This window comes from Dermochelys coriacea, chromosome 9, assembly GCF_009764565.3.
Source record: "Dermochelys coriacea isolate rDerCor1 chromosome 9, rDerCor1.pri.v4, whole genome shotgun sequence".
NCBI classification, from domain to species: domain Eukaryota; kingdom Metazoa; phylum Chordata; order Testudines; family Dermochelyidae; genus Dermochelys; species Dermochelys coriacea.
The window spans coordinates 99496943-99520896 of NC_050076.1; the positions used below are offsets into that span (position 1 = coordinate 99496943).

The 23954-nt window shown below is 45.7% G+C and overlaps 1 protein-coding gene across 1 annotated transcript in view; it reads right to left on the reverse strand.

The window, feature by feature from the left end:
• CD40LG (CD40 ligand) overlaps nucleotides 1-6959 on the reverse strand; it is a 53912-nt gene extending 46953 nt beyond the window's left edge. Inside the window, 4 exon segments of the mRNA XM_043491934.1 lie at nucleotides 2288-2622; nucleotides 5686-5931; nucleotides 5934-6132; nucleotides 6254-6959. Of these exon segments, the coding sequence (XP_043347869.1) occupies nucleotides 2288-2622; nucleotides 5686-5931; nucleotides 5934-6066 (714 nt within the window). The 5' untranslated portion in view covers nucleotides 6067-6132; nucleotides 6254-6959.
• Nucleotides 6960-23954: the final 16995 nt, after the last annotated feature.

Here is a 23954-nt window from a genome sequence, read left to right on the forward strand (position 1 = left end):
AGGAGGAGCTACATGAGGAGCTACATGAGGCAGTGTGTCATATACAAGTGACACTTTTGAAATAAGAGGTTGACAGACATATCTGATTTTAAAAAATGCATTCTTCTTATTGTAGCACTCTGGCAATGTGTTTTATACCAAGCTCTTCAATGTAGCCCTGATTGTAGCCCTTGCCCAGATCCTCTTTTTATCAAACAAAAAATGTTGGTTCAGGGAAGTAAATACTGTCAGTCAAACCAGCAACTGGATGTAGATCCAAAGCTAAGGCTGTCAGTGTATGCATGTAGGTGCTACACTACATGGCAAATCGTTGTAATACTCCTGTTACAATGGTATCTGTGCACCGACGATGTTATGCATAGTACAATACCTAGCAACACTAGAGCCTGATCCAAAACTTACTGAAATCAAAAGAAACTTGTCCCGTGGACTTCAGTGAGTTTTAAATCAGGCTTCATATGAGATAAACATAGTTTATCATCCTGAACTCTATATCATCTGGCATTTGTTGGCCTATGTTATAGCCTTAAACATAGATTTGTGTGTGTACATTTCCTTCCTTAAAGGAAGTTTAAATAAATTGCTGTGTCAAAGTGTTTGGGAGTTGCCATGTTAGACAGACTTGTTAATTACAGATGATGTAATATACACCCGGATTAGGGGCCCAGGTCTGTGACGTCTTACACCCTATGTAACACTATTCAAGTCAGTGTAGAATTTAGCTCGTTGACTTTTTAAAGATGCAGATAACTGAGTACGCTCTTTTGGAGCCATTACAGTGTATTCATAATAATATAGGGCTGGAAAAGACCTCAAGAGGCCATCAAGTCCAGTCCCCTATGCTGTGGCAGGACCAAGTATTGTATAAGTTCTTAGAGACAAAAAGACATTAAAGTCCCTTATTGATATATGTGCTTGTGTGTACATACAGCACTAACAAAATATTAACTATGCACACACATAACACCACTTGGCTTTTACACAGTGCTCTCATCTGTAGATCTCAAAGAACTTTACCAAGGATCAGTATTGCCAATCCCAACCCTTCAAAAATCATAAATCAGGCTTCCCAAAAATCATGAGATTGTTAAAAATATAACATTTGGGATTCTTTTTTTTTCTTCTGGTTTTTGAGCCATTATGGTTCAAGTTTTCAAGATATTCTCTGAAACCATGAGAGGTAGAAACCTACTTTTAAAAAAATGAAAGCTGAGATTCTCATGTAATAACATGACTCCATAAGCTGAAGCTCTCAGAAAGCCACCAAATATTGCAAGATTGCAATTTTATCATGAGAGTTGGCAACATTGAATTCCCATTTTAAAAATGGAGGAAACAAAAGAGTCAAATGCAGTAAAATACATCTGGATATAACAATATCAGTCCCAAGCTTCTCCTGGAGGCACCACTTTCTTCTGATCACTTTTTGCTGTGCACTCTTCAAGGCAGGGTCCATGTCTCCCCACTAACTTTGGAAAGACCCTAGCACATATAGCTTGCACTAGTGAGTCATTCAAAAGCTTTGTGAAAATAAATCCCTACTTTCTACACTGCACATCTGCTCACCCAATTACAGCTACTTATGACCAGAACCTTGAATTGTTCAAAGCATGTCATAGTAGATTGTTGCACATGTAATGACACTGCTTGATGTGCAGCAATGCAGTGTGCTAGGTCCTGTGAACAGCAAAGTACCAGAGCTGCCCAGAGAATACTGGAGCACCTGGATACTGCAGCAAGAAATGTGTTGACTATATAATGATAGTCATTATCCTCACTTTCCATAATCTGGTAAATATTTGTTTCATTCTATAGAGTCTTTATTGCTAGCTCTCCAACCTCTGCTCCAGAGATATCCCCGGCCAGTTAAGCTGGATTTACAGCTGTGTTGAGTCTAGGAGCAGATAGAGAATCTAGACCAATAGCTGCAAATCACAACTAAAGTAGATTGAAACTGACTCAGACCATGGGCTCTTTGGCAAAGGGATCACCTTTCTATTACATTTATTTACATAAAGGGGCATGTCATTTCCTGATGGAGCCTCCCACAACTATCACAATAAATTCAGCATTTGGCATCAGTCAGTGTCAAAACACCCATTGACTTCAGTGGGAACAGGATCATAGCTCCCCACATATTGCTTTATGGCAGATTTCATTCCTAGTAGGCAGACGTGGATATCAAGTGTCCTGCAACAGGCAGAACTCTAAGAATATCCCCATTCAGTAAAGAGAAAAGAAGAATGCAGTTACAACCACCCTATGTTAGAGAAGCTAGAAAACACACTTACTGTTTGATTGCTCTCATTATTTTCCCGTAACAATAGATCATTGGCAGAAGAGGCAATATAAGGCAGAAGATAAAGAGGCATATGATGCAAGAGATATTGTTAGGAGACCTGGAGTGCCACGCTACTGAGCAGGTGGTACCTGGGCCTTCAGGACCGTAGCTACTCCAACCAAACAAAGGAGGCAAAGTCCAAAACAAGGAGTAGAACCAAGAGCCTGCAATAAAGAGACAGGATTTCTGGTAGCTGGACATGTTCACTTTCATGCATCTCCTGAGCACTATGACATAGCGTTCATACGAGAGGATGGAAAGGGAAATCAGAGAGACAATTCCTGCAAGGAAAGAGATGGGCACGGTGATAGTGAGTCAGAAAGATGAAGGGGGTTATTCCCATGGAGCCAAGTCCTGCAGTCCTTACTCAGTCATGACTCCCACTGCAGGCACATGTCAACTCTTGCTGACTCTGGCCCTGCAGGATTCACCCCATGAGTCCGTCAGAGCTACTGCTCAGTATAGGCACAGTTGGCATTGCCAGATTCTCCCACTGGGAGAGAAACAAGCACGCAGGGTAGGGATAGATGGAAAGTGCAAAGTCTCTGAACATGCAGTCAGTTGAACCCCTTGAGCCCGATCCCGATGCCCTTCCTCTCGTGAGTACTCCCTTCTCACTGAAGGGAACAGCTGCAGGATCAGGCATTTGAAATGGTCCTGCAATAAATATGAGATTTTTAATTTCAAACAAATATCCTGCTGCAACTGCAAAAAAAAAAAAACATCAGGATGGCTGCATTAAAATACATCTGGATATAATAATATCGGTCCCAAGCTGCTCCTGGCAGCACCACTTTCTTCTGATCACTTGTTTATTTCTGATGACAGACCAAGGGACTGATCCTGCCTCCACAGAGGTCAATGTGAAACTCCCACTGACTATAGACCAGCAGTCCTCAAACTGTGGGTTGGGACCCCAAAGTGGGTCACTGGCGTAGACTTGCTGGGGTCTGGAGCGGAGCCTGAGCCTGAGCCAGAGCCAAAGCCCAAGCCCGAGGGCGTCAGCCCTGGGCGGCAGAGCTAAGGTTTCAGGACCCCTGCCTGGAGCTGAAGCCCTTGGGCTGTGGCCCCCTAGCCTGGGGCAGTGGGGCTTTGGCTTTGCCCTGCCCACACCCAAGGTGGTGGGGCATGAATGGGCCCAAGCTTCAGTCCCCTCTCCTGGGGTCCTGTAGTAATTGTTGTTGTCAGAAGGAGGTCATGGTGCAATGAAGTTTGAGATCCCCTGCTGTAGACCATCATCCATGCTCACTAGGCTTGTTCTCTGCATTGTTCCCATATGTTTGTTTTAGCTATAAAATTCCAAATCTCCATAATTCACAGCTACATTAGTGGTCACAGTTATTATATCTTATCTATATGAGGAAATTGACCCAAATAGCTATTGCAGATAGCTCCCCATGTGGATACTCTATTCCAGAATAGACATTTTATTCCAGAATAATTGCTTTGCTTTGGAAGCATGCTAATTTTTCTGAAATAAAGTGATTTATTCCATAATATAATATCCCCCTGGGAAGCTACCACAAAACAGCCATTCTAGTCTATCTCCCCATGTAAACAAACCCTAAGTAAAGGGGGAAACCCTGCTAGTTTTTGTTACCACTACGTCGTAGCTGTTAGCAAATGCTACCATTTTAAATGCAGACCTCAGTAATAGAGCTGGGTGGAGAAAAGCAATTCAGGATTGCTGAGGATTTTGATATTTGGTAGGTGTCAGGGGAGGACTCTTCCAACAGCTGGAGTGAATGTGAAGTACCAGGGAATTAGGTCAAAAGTGTGTGAGTCTGGGTGAAGCGAGAAGGGTAAATGGGTGATTGCCTGGAGGAAGCAGGGCTGGAGTGCACAGGACTGTGAGAGCTATGTGCTGGTCTCCCCTGTATGCACTTATGCAATACAAATAAATATCAATAATAGTAAGTGTGATTGGCCTGTGAGCCAGTGATAACAGTAAATTACAGGCAGGAGAATCTGGTGCCTGCTTAGCCCTTCAGTTGTGCCCATAATCCATACTGACGTCAATTGACAGGCTGAATAGGCTCCAGTTGTACACGTTTAGTCAAGGCGGCCCTCAAACTCCATGGTCACCTAAAACTTAGAACGTCTATAGATGATGTGTCTAGCAAAGCGTTGCTGGGATAAGGGGGGATACATGGTAGAATTTTTTGTTAAAGCAAAGAGCATTCTTCCTGCTTGATTTAAGTTCAAAAGCCGCAGGTCTTCAGAGTTCCCAGAAACAACTCATCTTTGAGCAAGACCAAGCATATGCAGTTTCATTCCATAAGGAACTCTACTGGGCAAATATCAGAAGGATAGCCGTGTTAGTCTGCATCCACACAAACAACGAGGAGTCCGGTGGCACCTTAAAGACTAACAGATTTATTTGGGCATAAGCTTTTGTGGGTAAAAAACCTGAAGAAGTGGGTTTTTTACCCACAAAAGGTTATGCCCAAATAAATCTGTTAGTCTTTAAAGTGCCACCAGACTCCTCGTTGTTTCTACTGGGCACATGACAAATGAGCGGAAAGAGGGAGAGGGTTAGGATGATGGAGGTAGGGTTTCACACCTCTGCCACTGAGCAATGCTCCCTTTGTGGGGAAGTGCACAGAACTATGGTCCAACATGCAAGGATTTAAAAGGAACCGTTTAGACAGCGATGGCTTACTAAAAGCCATAGCAACCAGACTCTCCTTTGGAAACCAACACACAGGGCACACTCAGCAACACCTGCCTTTGACTTCACCTTCTCCATCCCCGAACCACAGGCAACCAAGGCAGTTTGTTCTCTCTTATTAATCAGACACTCCACCAAACACTAGCGCCAACGCTTTCACAGTTAGGTGCCTAGAGTTAGTCCCCTATTCCCATATTTAAAAGAGGCTTGATTTGCCGAGGTGCTGAGCACGTACAGACGTACAGAAGTTCACAGGAGTTGTGCATGCCCAACTTTTATTTAGGTGCCTAGTTATGGATTTAGGAGCCCAAATGTAGACACTCCTGTCTGAAAATCTTGGCCTAGAAGACAGAATAAACCAGCAGGAGGCCGACTTGTCTTGTCCTAACAGGTCTTTGGGGCCAGGATTTCCCGCGGGTGGAAGCACGCACCGCTTTCCCTGCCAGCCTGTATCTTTCTGCTTCCACGCGGGAGGTGGCTGCATGCACGGTGGGGATCCTTACCCCAAGGAGCCCGGGGCCTCTGTCCCCGTCAGCTCTACACTGCCAGCGCCCTAGCAGAGGAAGCGTGACTCGGCCCCGGGAACTGCCGAGCAGCGCCCCTTGCCCCTGGGGGCTGCGGCGGGGCTGTTTCCTCCCCCTAGCGCCAGCGGGAGCTGGGCAGCTGCACCTACCGAAGAAGGCGTGGGCGAAGCCGTGCCACTTGCAGCCGGCGCAGCCGAGGAGCCGGCGGCCCCGCACGCTGGCGGCCAGGCTGGAGGGGGCCCCGAGGATGCAGACCAACAGGTCGCTGGGGCTGACGTTCAGCAGGATCAGGTTGATGGGGGTCCGGCTGGACTCGAACTTCAGGAAGATCAGCAGGACCAGCAGGCTGTTCAGGCAGCCCAGCACCAGGATGATGCCCAGACACACGGCCACCGGCTGTGCCCCGTGCGCCCCAGGCCCCCCGGCGCCCAGGCCAGCAGCGGCCCCTCCTTCCAGCTCAGGTTGCCGGAACCCCCAGCCCAGCGGTGGTTAGTGCCGTTGAAGCTCCGCTCCGCCAGGACCAGCCTCATGTCTGTGGCGCTGCCTGCTCCCCCCTGCGCCCTCCTCCCTTGCGCGGGGTCTGCCACAGCTGCGCCCTTCTTCCCTTAGCGCCCTGCGCCCGGCTTCCTTGCGCGGGGGTCTGCCACAACTGCGCCCTTCTTCCCTTAGCGCCCTGCGCCCTCCTCCCTTGCTCGGGGGTCTGCCACAACTGCGCCCTTCTTCCCTTAGCGCCCTGCGCCCTCCTCCCTTGCTCGGGGGTCTGCCACAACTGCGCCCTTCTTCCCTTAGCGCCCTGCGCCCTCCTCCCTTGCTCGGGGGTCTGCTACAGCTGCGCCCTTCTTCGCTGCGCCAAGGAAGACTGCAGCCCGCCACCCTGCCCCCTCCAGCCTACAAGGCAGTCTGGTACTGCTGCACCCTGCGCGCTTCTGCCCAGCGCCGGGCATCTGACACCGCTGCGCCCCTTCTCCCTTAGCAGACGGCGCTCTTCGCCAGGCCCTTTTCTGCCCTAGACCCCCGAAAGGTTTCCCCGGCCACACGTCTCCTCCAGCTCCTGGTGGGGGGACTGGACTTCTGCACCTTGCGCGCCTCTCCCCTATCGCCTGCAGGGCCAAGGTTGCTGAGCCCTTCCTTCTGCTCCCAACCCCCCGGGAACGGGGGCGGGCGGAGTGTCCAAGAGCTCTGCGCACTTCTCCCCTGCGCCCAAGGGAAGAAGGGGCTGCCCGGCTGCGCCCTGCGCGCTTCTGCCTAGCACCCGGCTGCGATAGCAGGAGACTCAGCCCGGAGCTCGCGGGGCTGCCCGGCGGCGGCTGGAAGCGGTGGCTGGAGCTGGCTCGGACAGTCCTAGGCGCTGGCTGCTTTATATCTTAGCGGGTGCCCTCTGCTGCCAAGATGCACCATGGAAGCGGGCGGAGAAACTCCTCGGCGCGGGAAGGGAGCCCCTGCCCCCGGCCAGGGGAAGGCACCGAGCCCCGGCCCCCTGGGCACCCCGCCCTCAGAGAACTCCCCTTCTCTCGCGGCAGGGACCTGCCTGGCTGCCCTCGGATCTGGAGGGATTTCTCCCACCTCCCGGCGCGCAAGCGTCCATCACTCCGGACCCTGAGCTCAGGTGGCCCTCGGCCTCCGCCCTTCCCGGGCTCAAACGTTAGCAAAGCAGAACAGCGATGAAAGGAGCCGCACACACCGGAGCAATCCTGCCTGCTCTGACACATGCGGGCACCCCCAGCCTGCGCGGCCAGGTCCTGGTATGAAGCGAGTGGAGCTCGGCGGATCTGGGGTCCCTTGGGATCTCTCCCCCGAGCAGGCAGGCAGGCGATCCGTGGGGCTTGAGGCCCTAGGATATAGTTTCCTTGCCAGAGGGAAAGAGCTTAGCAACTTTACACACACTGAGCCTAGGGCACTACTCGTGTGTGCAAGGTTATTTCATTGTTTGCACGATCGGGGTCTTAACTAGTAACTTGAGCAGATCGAAGCACGAAATAAACCAGCACATTTTTAGTGAAATGTAAATTGTAATATATTCTGGAGTTTCCCTTAGCCTGGAGGTCAGGAAAGTGAACTCAGGTGAAGGTGCCACATGCGAGTTCTTTGCCCTTCACATGTTGGGTTTACATTGGGGTCAGCACTGCCTGACCAGAGACGTACTTCTCTCTATCCTGCAGGCCATCAGAGCAGTGAGGGAATAGAGAAAATGGAAACTGGGTCTGTCTGATTCTCCTCTCTGTTACTTCTGGTGTAAATCAGGGGTGATGTCATCCCAGCCAAGGAAGTTATCCCAGGGTAAAACCAGTTTGAGAGCAGAATCAAGGCCGGTATTTTTGCATTTGCTTGATTCAGAATTAGGAGCCAAACTTTGCTACACTGGGTTAGCTCTAGTGAAGTCAAGCAGAATTATGCTGTATTTTCACTGGCTTTATTGAGAGCAAAACTTCATTGTAGACTGGGAAAGAAAGACAGCATTAGAGATCAACCAGGGGCTGAAGTCAGGGGAGTGCTGCCTAGGGGAGACAAAGAGAATACATTTTTTGAACTATTACTTTCAAAAGTTCTTGCCCATTTTTTCCTATACTGGAACTGGGCATAATATAGACTAGGACACAATATGATTTAGGATTGCAAGTGAGGGTGTGCGGAATGATTTTTTGGGGGGAATGACAGATTCTTCTTTTCAGGCAGACAATGAATAGTGAAAAGGGATTTAAAGTTTTCAAGTTTAGTAATCATCTGAAAGTTCTGGCTAACTTGAATACATCAGCCCTTAGATGTATTATGAGTAAATCAATGGGATTTTTTCCCATTGATTTTCTAATAGGAGTTGGATCACGTTCTTCGTAAGGTGCATGCTAGTAAGGGAAAGGCAAACAGACTGTCTACTGGCACAAAGAATGTATCTGATGCTAAATTCCTTTTGCACCCAAAACTCCCGTTAATTTGAGAACTTTTGAGTGTACAAGGAATGCAGGATCAAACTCTGTGTTTGCAGCCCAAACACTGAGGTATGATGGTACTGTATGAAAATCTAGAATCTGATTATGCAGTCAGTTAAGTTGACTAGAAAGTGAAAAAACAGTGAAAGTGACTAATCTATTTTCCGTGTCCTAGCTGAGAGCAAAAAATAAACAATGAACAGTGAAAAGGGATTTAAAGTTTTCAAGTTTAATAATCATCTGAAAGGTGTGATTTGGAACATAATACATGTTAAACTTGGCTGTGTCACTTTAACTATCTGCAGCGATGAAATAAGTTCAGATGTTTCAAGCTACAGCTTGGGCAGTGATCCTGCTCGAGCCCTGGGCATGTCGTTGTCTGCACCTGTGAGGAGTTCTGTGCAGGACTGGGGTCTAAAAATGTACTAACATTCATACAGCTGATGATAGGAACCCTAAAAATACCCTAATGTTCTAGAGTCTTTGATTCTGAAGCCCCTACTAACACTGAAATGAATATACCTTGGTGATACCTGTAGTGTTTTACAATGTGTAATTGTCTCATTGGACCTGTTCTTGTAATTGATATTCTTGTTCACTCCAGTGAATCAGTCCCAGAGGTGTAAAGTTGCAGGATTGGATCCAGTAAGGTGATTCTACATCTCCATCTCTCCCTCAGTACCCTCATTTGTAAAGTGGGAGTACTAATGCCCCTCATAGAGGTGTTGCAAGGTTTAATTAGCTCACTGTAAAGCACTTCCAAAATAAGTGCTCGCTATTATTACCATCTGCCACAAGTTTTAATTGTATTACCACTAAATAGAATATGCCTCTATTAGCTATTTCACTGGTGTGGTCCACTGCCTGCCTGATGATCTGGGAAAACTAAGAGCCACTGGAAGAGAAAAACACACACACATACACCACAGATCCCTAAAATAAACAAGCTGCCCTGATTTTCTGAAAGAGCATCCCTTCCAAAAGATGGGTCATGTTGCTAAGGCAGCAGCTGGAGCTAGTCCTGTGTCTCTCAAGAGTGACAGGAGCCAGACTGGTTTTATGATGATTAAATGAAGCCAGATTGATTTTATGAGGTTGTGTGTCAGGGCTCATGTCAGTTTTTTAGAATGATCACACACTGAATTCAGTTCTTGGAAAGTCTGCCTGCTTTAAGGTTGTAAGCACTTATAAACGTGCCCCCACTCACACTGAGCCAGGCCACTGTTTCACTTCAGCCTGGGGAGGGACACATTGCATGTTCCCAGTGGGTCTGCATCAGGGGGAGCAACAGTAGGCAATATACCAGCCCTCAATGTGTATGATGTTCTGTTATCCCCAGGAAATCATCATTGTCAGATCCCTTTATTGCCATTGTTCCAAAGGTGTCTGAGAAGGCTATGCTTTCCCTCCATCATTAAAATTATGATTGCTGTCTGGGAGCTGACCTCTGGGTGATGTCTGACGTGTATACTTTTGAAAGCAGTGTTTGATCATTTAGCGATTCTTACTGTAACCCAATTGTACCTGCTACTTCAAAAGCAAAGATCTTCTCCAGAGAAAAGTACCAAGGAGCAGGTGAACATCTTGCTGTGTTACACCTGTGCAGATGTTGGCTGCAGGTGCTTTAATTACAAAATGCAATGATATAAAAGAAACAGATGAGAAGAGTAGGAGGAAAAAAAGAAGAATGAGATACATGTGGTTAGACAAAGCTGATTTAGACACTAATCACTTCAATAGAGCTATTACCAATTTAGCAGAGGAGAAAGGACAAATAAAGCTCATGAGTGATGGTGGAGAAAGGCTGGTCTTGTGCATAAGGTATGTGGCTGGGAGTTAAGAGATTTCCTTCCTGATTCTGTTACAGACTTTCTGGGTTACTTGCAAGTCACTTCATTGCTGTGGCCCAACATTGTCAGGACAGGACTGTCTGGGAGAGAAACTGCAAGTATAGCGTTGTGGAGATTCCCTTACATTGCTCTGTCAGAGAGGGAGAAGGAGGCCTTCTGCAAGAAAGTCACTCCCAAACCTGGCCAATCCCCACCATCTACAAAACACCAATGTCAGCTCTTGTTCTTATTCCATGGGACCTACTGCAGTCTTCCTGCTCTCAACTAGGCCAGTAATCTGCCCCTGTTCAGAGACCTGGAATTCAATGTTGATGTTTGATATTGCTGTCTATCTTTTGTTTGTTTTCCACCCTGGTGTTCAGGTTAGTAAATTAGCAGAGATTTTTTTTTTGGTGATATTTGTCACAGATGGGATGGTTTCCACAGCAGAAAGTATCTTCTTTGGAGTTAATTGGCTCCTGCAATGCTTGGACAGAGAACTCCTCCAGCTGAGGGTTGGTAGGTGTAGCTGCCTTGTGGTGTCCCTCAGTTTGAAGTAGATCCAATGATGTAAGTGAGAGTGCAAAGGCCACATTCCACATCTTTGGGGGTTCTGATGGTCTATTTGTTTTCTATTGTTCAGGGTAAAACCTTATTTTGCAGAAGCAGGAGCTCTTGATTCACTCTTGCACTCAATTCCCTGCTCTAGCCCTGTCCCTGCACTTCAAATTTTAACTGACTTTGTAATCAGTCATTGATGGCAATGATTTTAAACATAGCTTGTGTCTACATGCAACCCCATATGTTTAAAAAAACATGAGATTGGCTTAAACATTACATGACTTTAAATAATACATCTTAGGTTTGGATGATTTGCCTTCTGTTTTTTATACCTCTAGAGTTCACCAGTTCAAGCTTTTCTCCCCAGCTATGAAGGAGAGTAAAGCTTTTTTAAAATAAAAGCAGAGATTTTTTTTTTCCCATAATAACTTGCACTCTTAAGGGCAGGGATCATTTTTTTTTTTTTTTGTTCTGTGTTTGGGCAGTGCCTAGCACAATGGGGTTCTGGCCAGTGACCAGGGCTCCTTTGTGTTACTGCAATACAAATAATTAATAATAATGTAACTCCAGAAGCTGGGGCTTTAAGAAAAACATCATATATCTGGACCCCTTGTGATCAAATCAGGAAAGTGGTGACACTGGGTGCTGATCCTGCCGTGAACTGTGCTCATGTGCCATCAAGTGGTCAGCTGCAGGTTCAGGGCTTTATTAATAACCATAGCTTCAAATGACAGGTCACCCCCTCAAGGCTAGGTGGCTCACAGGCAGGTGGAGGAGTTTAAACTACTTCTAACTTTGTTTTCAAAACTGGCTAGAGTTCAAGCTGATGGTGTCTATTTAGCCTCAGCTTTTGGGTTACTTTATTTTGGGCTGCAGTTATGGAGATCTAACAGCAGAGGACCCACAACCTGTTAGGGACAGGGGGATATGAATGGGGTGGGGGGAGACTATATCTGTGATATTTTGCTTAGATGTTAACTGTCTGTTGGTCTGTCTTTGAGACTATATAAGCAAGGGCTGTGCAGTGTGGTGCAAAGCCCACACTGGTACTGAGAGAGTTAACAGGAGCCTGAGTGCTCAGTCAAGCCACCTGCTGGCACTTTGGTGCTAAGCAAGTCTGTTAGCAGGTCCACCTGGAAAGCTCAATTAGGGGAGTCCGGGGGGGGGGGGGGGTGCGCATGTGCTGTGGCAGAAGTCAGGAGACTTAAGAAAAGCCTGAGAAAGCAGAATGCACTCTTATAGGGCATGACTCTAGGGAGGCAATCCTGGAGTGCTGGTGTTCAGGTGAGGAGCAGAATACTGGCTAGCTTTCAAGACTGGGAGGGATGGAAGTAGTTTGTAGTTATGCTGTTGGCTTGGGGTTTGTTGGAGAACTTCAGGGAGGAATCCTGTGACCCACAGCCCTGAAGGAAAGGTGAAACCTGAGGCTTCAGGGAGCCTGAGATAAACACTGGTACTCTGTGATCCCAGGGAGAGCCTGTGTGAAAGACCTACAGACAGGCTGAGGTAAGAAGAGGATGCAGGGGGCCTGAATAGCCTGTTCTTGCCTGTTTATTACAGGGGTTCTGGGCTGGAACCCAGAGAAGACAGAGGGACTGGGTTCCCCTACCAGCCACTGGAAAAGGTGATGTGAAGACCCTGGACAGCCTGAGACACGAGAGGGCTGGAGTGACCGCCAGCAGGGGGTGCTAATGAAGAGAGCCTGCTATGTTGTGCCCAGCTATGAGGGGGTGAATCAGTGGTGAGTCCACTCCTTTACAGGCCGACTCTGTGTTTAGAAGGTGTCTATTCTATGCATTGTGTTGTGGGTGTTACTGCAGTTCAAATCATCAGCTCTTTCTTTTGGAAGAGCCCTCGAGTGAATGGTGAATGGTAATGGTGAAATCCTAGCGGATCTTAAACATAAAAAAGAAGCTTACAAGAAGTGGAAGGTTGGACATATGACCAGGGAAGAGTATAAAAATATTGCTCGGGCATGTAGGAAAGATATCAGGAGGGCCAAATCGCACCTGGAGCTGCAGCTAGCAAGAGATGTCAAGAGTAACAAGAAGGGTTTCTTCAGGTATGTTGGCAACAAGAAGAAAGCCAAGGAAAGTGTGGGCCCCTTACTGAATGAGGGAGGCAAGCTAGTGACAGAGGATGTGGAAAAAGCTAATGTACTCAATGCTTTTTTTGCCTCTGTTTTCACTAACAAGGTCAGCTCCCAGACTGCTGTGCTGGGCAACACAAAATGGGGAAGAGATGGCCAGCCCTCTGTAGAGATAGAGGTGGTTAGGGACTATTTAGAAAAGCTGGACGTGCACAAGTCCATGGGGCCGGACGAATTGCATCCGAGAGTGCTGAAGGAATTGGCGGCTGTGATTGCAGAGCCCTTGGCCATTATCTTTGAAAACTCGTGGCGAACGGGGGAAGTCCCGGATGACTGGAAAAAGGCTAATGTAGTGCCCATCTTTAAAAAAGGGAAGAAGGAGGATCCTGGGAACTACAGGCCGGTCAGCCTCACCTCAGTCCCTGGAAAAATCATGGAGCAGGTCCTCAAAGAATCAATCCTGAAGCACTTAGAGGAGAGGAAAGTGATCAGGAACAGTCAGCATGGATTCACCAAGGGAAGGTCATGCCTGACTAATCTAATCGCCTTTTATGATGAGATTACTGGTTCTGTGGATGAAGGGAAAGCAGTGGATGTATTGTTTCTTGACTTTAGCAAAGCTTTTGACACGGTCTCCCACAGCATTCTTGTCAGCAAGTTAAGGAAGTATGGGCTGGATGAATGCACTATAAGGTGGGTAGAAAGCTGGCTAGATTGTCGGGCTCAACGGGTAGTGATCAATGGCTCCATGTCTAGTTGGCAGCCGGTGTCAAGTGGAGTGCCCCAGGGGTCGGTCCTGGGACCCGTTTTGTTCAATATCTTCATAAATGATCTGGAAGATGGTGTGGATTGCACTCTCAGCAAATTTGCGGATGATACTAAACTGGGAGGAGTGGTAGATACGCTGGAGGGGAGGGATAGGATACAGAAGGACCTAGACAAATTGGAGGATTGGGCCAAAAGAAATCTAATGAGGTTCAATAAGGATAAGTGCAGGGTCCTGCACTTAGGATGGAAGAATCCAATGCACCGCTACAGACTAGGGACCGAATGGCTCGGCAGCAGTTCCGCGGAAAAGGACCTAGGGGTGACAGTGGACGAGAAGCTGGATATGAGTCAGCAGTGTGCCCTTGTTGCCAAGAAGGCCAATGGCATTTTGGGATGTATAAGTAGGGGCATAGCGAGCAGATCGAGGGACGTGATCGTTCCCCTCTATTCGACACTGGTGAGGCCTCATCTGGAGTACTGTGTCCAGTTTTGGGCCCCACACTACAGGAAGGATGTGGATAAATTGGAAAGAGTACAACGAAGGGCAACGAAAATGATTAGGGGTCTAGAGCACATGACTTATGAGGAGAGGCTGAGGGAGCTGGGATTGTTTAGTCTGCAGAAGAGAAGAATGAGGGGGGATTTGATAGCTGCTTTCAACTACCTGAAAGGGGGTTTCAAAGAGGATGGCTCTAGACTGTTCTCAATGGTAGCAGATGACAGAACGAGGAGTAATGGTCTCAAGTTGCAATGGGGGAGGTTTAGATTGGATATTAGGAAAAACTTTTTCACTAAGAGGGTGGTGAAACACTGGAATGCGTTACCTAGGGAGGTGGTAGAATCTCCTTCCTTAGAGGTTTTTAAGGTCAGGCTTGACAAAGCCCTGGCTGGGATGATTTAACTGGGACTTGGTCCTGCTTTGAGCAGGGGGTTGGACTAGATGACCTTCTGGGGTCCCTTCCAACCCTGATATTCTATGATTCTATGAGTGACAAATGGAAAACACATTTTTGTTCATGAAAATAGCTTTTTCACTAAACCAAGTTAATCTCTGGAGTAACTGCACTAGCTTGAAACTAGCATTACATTATTGTGTTTAGGAATTAGTCTCACTTTGTCTGATTACTGCTCTGCCGTCACACGCAATAGAAAGAAAACCCTTTCTTAGAAAGGGAGAACACGCTGTACTTAGAAGAAGAAGCTGAAGTGTGTTCTTTAGATCTAATCTGGATAAGCAGAGCCATTAAACTTAACCTTAGATCATAGTTAAGTCTTAAAACTCAAATGAAGTTTGACTCCTGGGTGCTATGCCAGACAAAAACTTGCTGGCTACTTTTGTGTTTTTCCTACAAACAATTTCTTTTCAATATGCATAGGAATCCTGCATAAATGGTACATGTGTTGCATTTTTATATCCTTAAAATCCATAAACTAATGTCCAGTTTTGTATCTTGGGCTACCAAATGCTAATTTTATTGCAGGATACAGAACAAATTCTGTATAATGTACATGTAATCTTGATCCTGATTGATCCCTTATTTGGGCAAACCCAAACAGAAAGAGAACAAATGCATGATAGAGGTTAGTCACCTTGCTTAAAGCACTACTTGGAAAGTATTCCAATTCTTCAGTGAAGAGTGGTATAAGAACCTGTGTAGACTAGAATGGATCTTTCAACTGATTGCAAAGATGCCCTATACGTCATTTACTCAGAAATAAATTGCTTTATATTAATACAATGCTAATATCAAATGAGGCTCAAAATACTAAAAACTTATAGGGGAAAAAATACAATCCTCTACTGAATTGTTTTTAAAATACCTTTTATAGTTCAGAAGTGAAGTTGGGACATACAGCCCTCTGCATAATTACAATCAGCAATAATTGTTGAGACCTTAGGGAGGAATAAGACTCTTTTGATGCTAATTCTTTTTGAAAAAATGGCAGTAATACAGCATCAATAAAACAGTGCCTGGTAAGTGGAACTACTACAATGTCACCGTACATATGAAATATTGTGGCAAGGTTTTTTTGGTAGTAGCACTAAAGCCAAGAGATCTTAATTAAAATCTCTATGCATTTAAAAAAAAAAAGTTGAAAGGTCCAGAGAGAGACTAACTCTAATTGTTTTTAATTAGGATTTATATTTTTAATGAAGTAATTTGAATATGTATACAGCTGGACCGGTGAAGTATCGGCACAGTGTGCTTGACTTTAGATTGGTCTCTTCTTCTCACAAATACAACCTGTGTTAATGATCCCTCCATTATTCAGAGTTAAACCTACCCCATCTTACAATTCCATCCTTGGTATGCAGCTGAGGTTTGTGTCTCATTTGGGCTATTATAGAGTTAGGCAGGTCTAGAAAATCCATATTCTGCCCTCCCCCTTGACAACAATCAAACAGTAAGTTGGCTTGACTAGTTTACTATGTGTTTGTGATAAAACATTTATGCATCACTTGACAAAAACAGGCCCTCAGATACCGATGCCACAGTCAGATCCAAGCAGGTTTGGGGGTCTGTTCACATGGCACTAGTTGTAGAATGAAGGCCCTACCAATTTCACAGCTGTAAAAATCACATCATGAACAGTGAAATAAGCCCTTCCCTGTGAAATCTGATCTCCCACTGCTGCCAGGGGGCTCCTAGCTCCCACTGGGCTGGGGAGGGACAGGACTTGTCCATCTCCTGCACAGCTGCTTGGGGAGGAGCTCAGACCCACCTCCAGGAACCTCCTGTGGCTGCAGGAAGCTCCAGGGTTGCTGCCTTCAGTGTCCAGCAACACCCTCGCCTCCCCAATCCTCTGTTGGGTGTGGTCTCCCACAGTTACACCACCATGAAATTTCAGATTTAAACATCTGAAAGCATGAAATTTACTTTTTTGAGGTTTTTTCCAAATCCTATGGCTGTGAAATTGACTATAATGAACTGTGAATTTGATAGGGCCCTAGCCATATGGCTTTAGAGCAGGGTAGAGGTACCCTCTCATTATATCAAGGGGCAATCCAGTTCAAAGGCCTCTGCAAATGTTTGGCAAAACTGCCTGTCATCTGGCCAGGTACTAGTGACAGATGGTCATATAGGTACCCGGTTACACAGATAGAAACTATGATGTACTGAAAACGCAGATAGGCTTGAGTAGCTTGGCTTAGTCTGATCCCAATATCCCCTTAACTCAGAAATAACCATAAGATTTTTCTCTCATGCACTCACCTTTCCTAGCTGTGAGTTTTCAAACACAACTCCCCATTGCAGCACTTTAGACATTTAGTACATCCAGCTTCCCTCCAACCATTCAATTTTTCCATTTGGCAACGTGGCTTACTGCTATTTTGAGCTCAGTGTATGTAGTTTACGATATATAACGTGCATTAGGATTTCCAGTGTGGAATGATCATGCCTGTGGGGGAAAGGAGGGAATAAGTGGTGATATCTCCCCAGTACCACCCACTTCTAACAAAATGAGACTGCCTTTAAGGCACAAGTGCTAGAGTGGCACAGCTGGAGTGTAGACTCCCCTAAACTGTATTTACTGTTCAACCACTAGGTGGTGCCATATATTACTTATTCAACTTAAGCTAACAACTGCCATTCCTAGAGACACAAAGTGGAGGAACTATTACTTATTGGGGCAGCTTCTCTTGGTGAGAAGCTTTTGAGTCACCCAGAGCTCTCCCCCACAGAAGTTGGTCCCATAACCACTATTGCCTCTCCCACCTTGTCTTTCTAATGTCCTGGGACCGACATGGCTGCAGCAACACTGCATACACCAGCCATTCCAAGCAGTACGTTGAAGGATCTCCTGGCAGACATGGCTCCAGTGTATCTGTCTGACACAGAGGCTCTGATATCCATATCTGGTACAAGAGCTTGACCTGCAATCTAATGTGTATAAGGTGTACATGGCTCTTAGTACAGTGACAGAATGAGCTTTTCCATAGTTTCCATAGTTATAGTAAATACACCTGCTTGAGATTTGGTATCAATAGATTTCTTCCGTCAAGCAGCTGTATCTACAGTGGGGTTTGGCTCAACCTATATTGCACAGGATGTGAAATTTTTCACAGCCCTGAGCTATGTAGTTAGGTTGACCTAAGTTTAGGTATAGACCCGTCCCGGGGAATGAAATAGTTAACAATGCTGACATTTCAAATTACCCCCTGCTCAATGAGGGTGTCTACACAGCACACTAAGCCAAGGTCTATGGGACCTAGGCTTGTGGATATGTTTCCAAGCCCTCATTTGAGCATCCACACGGCAATGCAAACCTGGGTCTCTCAACCATGCTAATGCATCCATGCTGCACTATATAGACCTGACTCAAATCTGTTGCTTGACCTGTGTCCCTGATGCAAAATGACAGGGCTGGGACCTGAGTCACAGAAGCTCTAACCCTTCCCTTTAGCAGGGTCCTAGGACCCGTGTTCTGAGCATTTGTTGATGCAAGTCAGCCTGATTTGTGTGTGGACAGAAGGGAAATTTGGGCTCAAACCTGAGTCAGAGCCCAGGCTTATGCAATGTAGACATCTGGTAGGCCCTCAGTGAAATGAACAGGGCCATTTACACCTCTGAGTGATTTTTCTCTCTGCAGACTCTGAGATGTCCCTGCATCCGTTTATACTCGGGTCACACATTTGAGCTTTTCTTCACAACCATGAGAGCTAGACACTTATCTTATTCTCCATTAAAAACCTCTTTATAGAAGTGGTGGTATGTGGTACTGGCTATTTTCAAGGCCTGATCTTCTTCCTCAGTGGGACGTCCTGCAAAGTAAAGTACTACCTCACTCTGAAGAAGGATAGTAGAATCTGCAGATTGCATGTATCCAATAGCTGGCTTTATAAAGAGCCTGGGCCATTGTAAATTTCTATTTAAAATAGCTATGTGGATGAGTTGTCATTTACAGACAGATATAAAGGATATTCAAATTACTGGTGCATAAAAATAGGGCTGTTCCTTTTTAAAACCTTTAATTTTGTTAAACAGAGGAGCATTATAATAACTTCATTTGTTTCCTAGCTGATTTTTGTAGTTAGGCCAAGTCTACTGCCTGGCTTAAACAATCCCACTTTACAAAATATTTCCTTTTTTAGATAAGTTGTCTGTTCTTCATGGGTTGCATGGTCAACCCTGACAACTAATGGGAGTAGTAATCAGCATTTAACTCTGATACCCCACACTCAAATAAGGGAATGGTTAATGGGAATGTGTCTCTTTAACAGGTTACATAAAGTTATTTAAAATCTATGGTAAATCCACAGCTTCCTTTTTAGTTAACTTTCTTTAATTTAAAAAAAAACCAGGCATTCTTGGGGGGGGGGTTAATCTTAGAAATAATAATACTCAGCAATAATATACCACTTATTCTCAAAGCATTGTGCAGTCATTTATGGCATTGATTATGGATTTGCACTGGTGGCGTAGCCATGTTGATCCCAGAATATTAGAGACCAGGTGGGTGAGATCTTTTATTGGACCAAATTCCATTGGTACTTTAAAAGCTTCTCTTTCACCAACAGAAGTTAGTACAATAAAATAAATGATCTCACCCACCATGTGCCATTTATTATGGATAACTTGCAAAAGCAGGATGATAGCACTCCTGTACCTCACAGGGGGGTTACACTAAAGATTGAGGCACTCTGATGCTATGATAGGGTGAGAAACATAAGTACTTAAGATGGATGGATGGATGGACTTAGAATTTGTGGCGAAGTACACTGTATCTGAACTCACAAGCACCCCTTTGTTCCTCTTAAAATTGCATTATTTTTGTTGGCTTCAGCGCATTAGGAACATGTCAACAAAGCAGATGCATATTGGTTTTAGCAAAACTGTGATCAAAAGCGCTCTCTCTTTACTAGGTTTCTGTGCCATCTAGTGGTGCTCTAGACATCATTGACCTGAAAGCTATTTGTTGCTCCTGCTGCTTCTGATCTGTTTGCCTCTGTTTTACACTGCTGTTCCTCCATTGCTTTCAGTGGAACTACTCCTGATTTACACTGGTGGAAGAGCAGAATTAGGCCGTGTCTTACTGCATGAGTGAATTAGCGGTATAACGGGCTATAATTCTGTGAGAGCTCACTTGCTTTGTCAAGTGTGTTCCACAGCATAAGAGGCTTTGAGCCAAAATTAAAACAAATGCTAGTCTATATGAAAGAAATGCTTGAAACATGAATTTCAGCATGGGACTAACTGTGCCTCAATTTTAAAAAATAGGCAGTATGTGGTAATAAGAGGCAATAAATTTGCCAATACAGCCCACTGTCAAAGTTGGTTGCTTTTTGCTGTAATGGGACACATTTACCCAACAGCATATTCCCTCCCCCTTAAGCTTTCAGCTTGTTTTGCTAGTAATAAGAATCTCTATCTGCAACTACAGAAGGAGACTATTTTTAACACTGTTAAAAAGTGATTAGAAGACAGGGTGGAGTATCAAACGAGTTTCCAGCCACCCATGAAAATTATCACATCACAACAGCGGAGGCTGGAACATAGTCATCTCACCCGTGAAGGAGTCAGAAGTCTGCCTGCCTATCTACAAATATAAACAAGCAAAAGAGAATTTCAGACTTTTTGGTAATAGTTTTTAATTTGATCATTTGGCAAGAGTGCATTGTAGCTTCTTATACAGCAATCACCGGGATTACATATGAAACAATTGTGATTATTTTAACATAACTCTTCAACTTGATGCTTTCTAATAGAGCTGGCAGAGCAGATAGCTTTGCCACAGTGTGTAAGGACTTGTCTGGAATACTTTGTCATGAGCCTTCGGACTTGTTATAAATTCTTGCATTTATAGAGAGCCTTCATCTGATTGTCAGTGATTCTCATCATGTAGAGTTTGTAAATTGATAAACACAAATACTCAGCAAACTGGTATTTTAGATCACTAAAAGTTCCCTTCTTTCCCCAAAGACTGAGTGTAGGGATTTCCTTTCTGGGATAGTTCACAGGGAGCCTGAAAACCTAACAATATGGACTGCAGTGTAGTTCTATCTGTGTTGGTCCCAGGATATTAGAAAGATAAGGTGGCTGAAGTAATATCTCTCATTGGACTAACTTGTGTGGCTCAAAGCTTGTCTCTCTCACCACAGAAAGTTCTTCAGCTCTGGAAAAAGGTACTTGGTCTCATAGCTAAATGCGAGGTGAAACAGAATGTTAACCCCCAGGAGTTAACATCCGATGAAGTGAGCTGTAGCTCACAAAAGCTTGTGCTCAAATAAATTTGTTAGTCTCTAAGGTGCCACAAGTCCTCCTTTCCTTTTTGTGGATACAGACTAACATGGCTGCTACTCTGAACCAGGAATTAACACATGTTGCAATGCAAGAGACCATTCAAGGTAAAGTAGGCAGCTAACACCTCTGCAGTCATAAGACAAAGGCAGGTTACAAATTGTTGTAATGAGCCATTGATCCAGTGTCATTACTAAGTCATGTGTCTATGATTTTTAGTGTCTATCAAAGTTGGAAGGCTTCTTTGAGGGAAAGGACAGAGGTCAGATATGGAGTGATTTGTCTTGTAAAAAGTGTTTGCCCATGGGTGATATGGTAATTTTGTCTTATCACTTTTCTGTGAGTGGTTCATGTGGGAGCATAATGATTCTCATTTCTTCTACATAGTTTTTGGGGCATTTGATGCACTGGATGAGGTACATCTCATATGATAGGCATGTGTAGGACCCAGGGATCTTGAAAGGTGTGTTGCAGGGTAGGCAGGTGTATTGATCATCATAGCCATGGAGATGTGTCTGTTTGCATCTGTTATGGCAAAGTCTAGTGCAGTGGGCACCAACTGGTCGATCCTAGACGATCTCCGTCGATCGCGATCTCCGGTGGTGCAGTGTGGCTGCTGCTAAGGCAGACTCCCTGCCTATCCCAGCTCCACGTCACTCCCAGAAGCAGCCAGCACGGCGGTGGGGGTGGGGGGCGGGGCCTGGCTGCAGGTGTCTCCCTCTGCGTGCTGTTCCTGCCTGCAAGCACCACCCCCACCACTCCCATTGGCCAGGAGAGCAGTAGGATTGGTGATTGCAGAGAGGGGCAGCATGTAGAGCCACGTGCTCCCTGCCCCGGGCCTGCAGGAGCATGTTGTCCCCTCTTGCACCCCAAACTCCCTCCTGTACCCCCTCCTGCACCCCAACACTGCCCAGTCTGGAGCCCCCTCCTGCACCCAAACTCCCTCCTAGATGTTGCACCCCTCACCCCCTCCCACTGCAACCCCCTGCTCCAGGCTCAGCCCAGAGCCCCCTCCTACACTGCAAACCCCTTGGCCCCAGCCCAGAGCCCACACCCCCTCCCGCACCACTGCCCCAGCCTGGTGAAAATGAGTGAGGATAGGGGAGAGCAAGCAATGGAGGGGGGGATTGAGTGAGCGAGGTGGGGCTTTGGGGAAGGAGCAGGGCTTTGGGGAAGAGGTGGGTAGATCCTGGGTTGCCCTTGGATTCAAAAAGTGGTCTGGGGCTAAAAAGGTTGGAGACCACTGGTCTCGTGCCTCTTTGAATGGGTGAGCCCTAGTCTGTGGGGAGCTTGCTTCTGATGGTGCTTGGAGAGGTTGGGAGTTGTTTGAAGGCCAAAAGTGGAGGTTCATGAAAGAAATCTTTCAGGATATGATCCCCATTGAGTATGGATTGTAATTATAACGGGCAGGTATCGACTACAAAATTATGTCAACTTAAGTTACGTCACGATATCGTCACAGAATCGGTTTTACATGACCACACTATGCTCCTTCTGTTGGCAGTGCACATCCTCCCCCTCTCCCAGGAGAACTTTCACTGATTTTAACTGTCAGTGTGGGGGGCAGATCGACAGCCAGAGCCCCGCTGCCCAGGGCTGACAGTCTGATATAAGCAATACAGTGTCCACCTAACTACATTGACCTAAGCACTATGCCTCTCATGGAGGTAGAGTTAAGACAGTGTAATGGGCAACTTGCATTAGCAGGAGCAATATTGTAGCGTAGATGCTTACAAACTCTGTGGTGTAGACAAGACTTTAATGATGCCTCATGTGGAGTGGTATGTGACAACCACCTCATCCACCTTGTCTTTCTAACAATATGGTGCGTCTTCCATAATGCTTTGCTGACTGGGTCAGTGTTTTTGTGCATATTCTGACTTGGAAAAGTCACTTCCCAGTAAATGGGAGGTTGCTACTGAGATTATGCTGATCAAGATGTTGTCTGACTTTAATGCCTGAGAGCATTTCCGTTTCTGACCCTTCTTCCCCTCCCCTCCCCCCACCGAACAGTTTCTGCAGAGGAAATAGAGAGGTTGCACTAGTAATTTAAGAAAATCAGAAGTCATTGCAAAAAGAAAAGGAGTACTTGTGGCACCTTAGAGACTAACAAATTTATTAGAGCATAAGCTTTCGTGAGCTACAGCTCACTTCATCAGATGTATTTGGTGGAAAATAGTGGGGAGATTTATATACACACACAGAGAACATGAAACAACGGGTTTTATCATCACTCTCCTTACCGTGTATGATAAAACCCATTGTTTCATGTTCTGTGTGTGTGTGTGTGTGTGTGTGTGTGTGTGTGTGTGTGTGTGTGTAAATCTCCCCACTGTATCTTCCACTGGATGCAACCGATGAAGTGAGCCATAGCTCACGAAAGCTTATGCTCAAATAAATTTGTTAGTCTCTAAGGTGCCACAAGTACTCCTTTTCTTTTTGCAAATACAGACTAACACGGCTGCTACTCATAGATACTAAGGTCAGAAGGGACCACTCTGATCATCTAGTCCGACCTCCTGCACAGCACAGGCCACAGAATGTCACCCACCACTCCTATGAAAAACCTCACCCATGTCTGAGCTATTGAAGTCCTCAAATCATGGTTCAAAACTTCAAGGAGCAGAGAAGCCTCCCTCCAGTCAACCATGCCCCATGCTACAGAGGAAGGCAAAAACCTGTCATTATGCAAGGCACAGAAGTCATTGGTTGATGTCCATTATTAGATAGGAGTGGACATGTCTCAGTACTCTACCACCATAGTGATTAATCATTTGGAGCTGGAACTGAACTGAACAGAAATGTGGGATGCACCAGATGGTAATTACAGAAGGCAATATAATATTTTGCCAAGTCTTTGTTAGGAAGAGAATATGTAGTGCATGGGAATGAAGACATCCTCTCCAGAGGGAATAGTACTTCAGCATAATCAGAAATACAATTGTGGATGGAAAGTCAAAAGCAGCAGCAAAAAATGCGCTGTACCCTCAACCACCAAGATTGTTG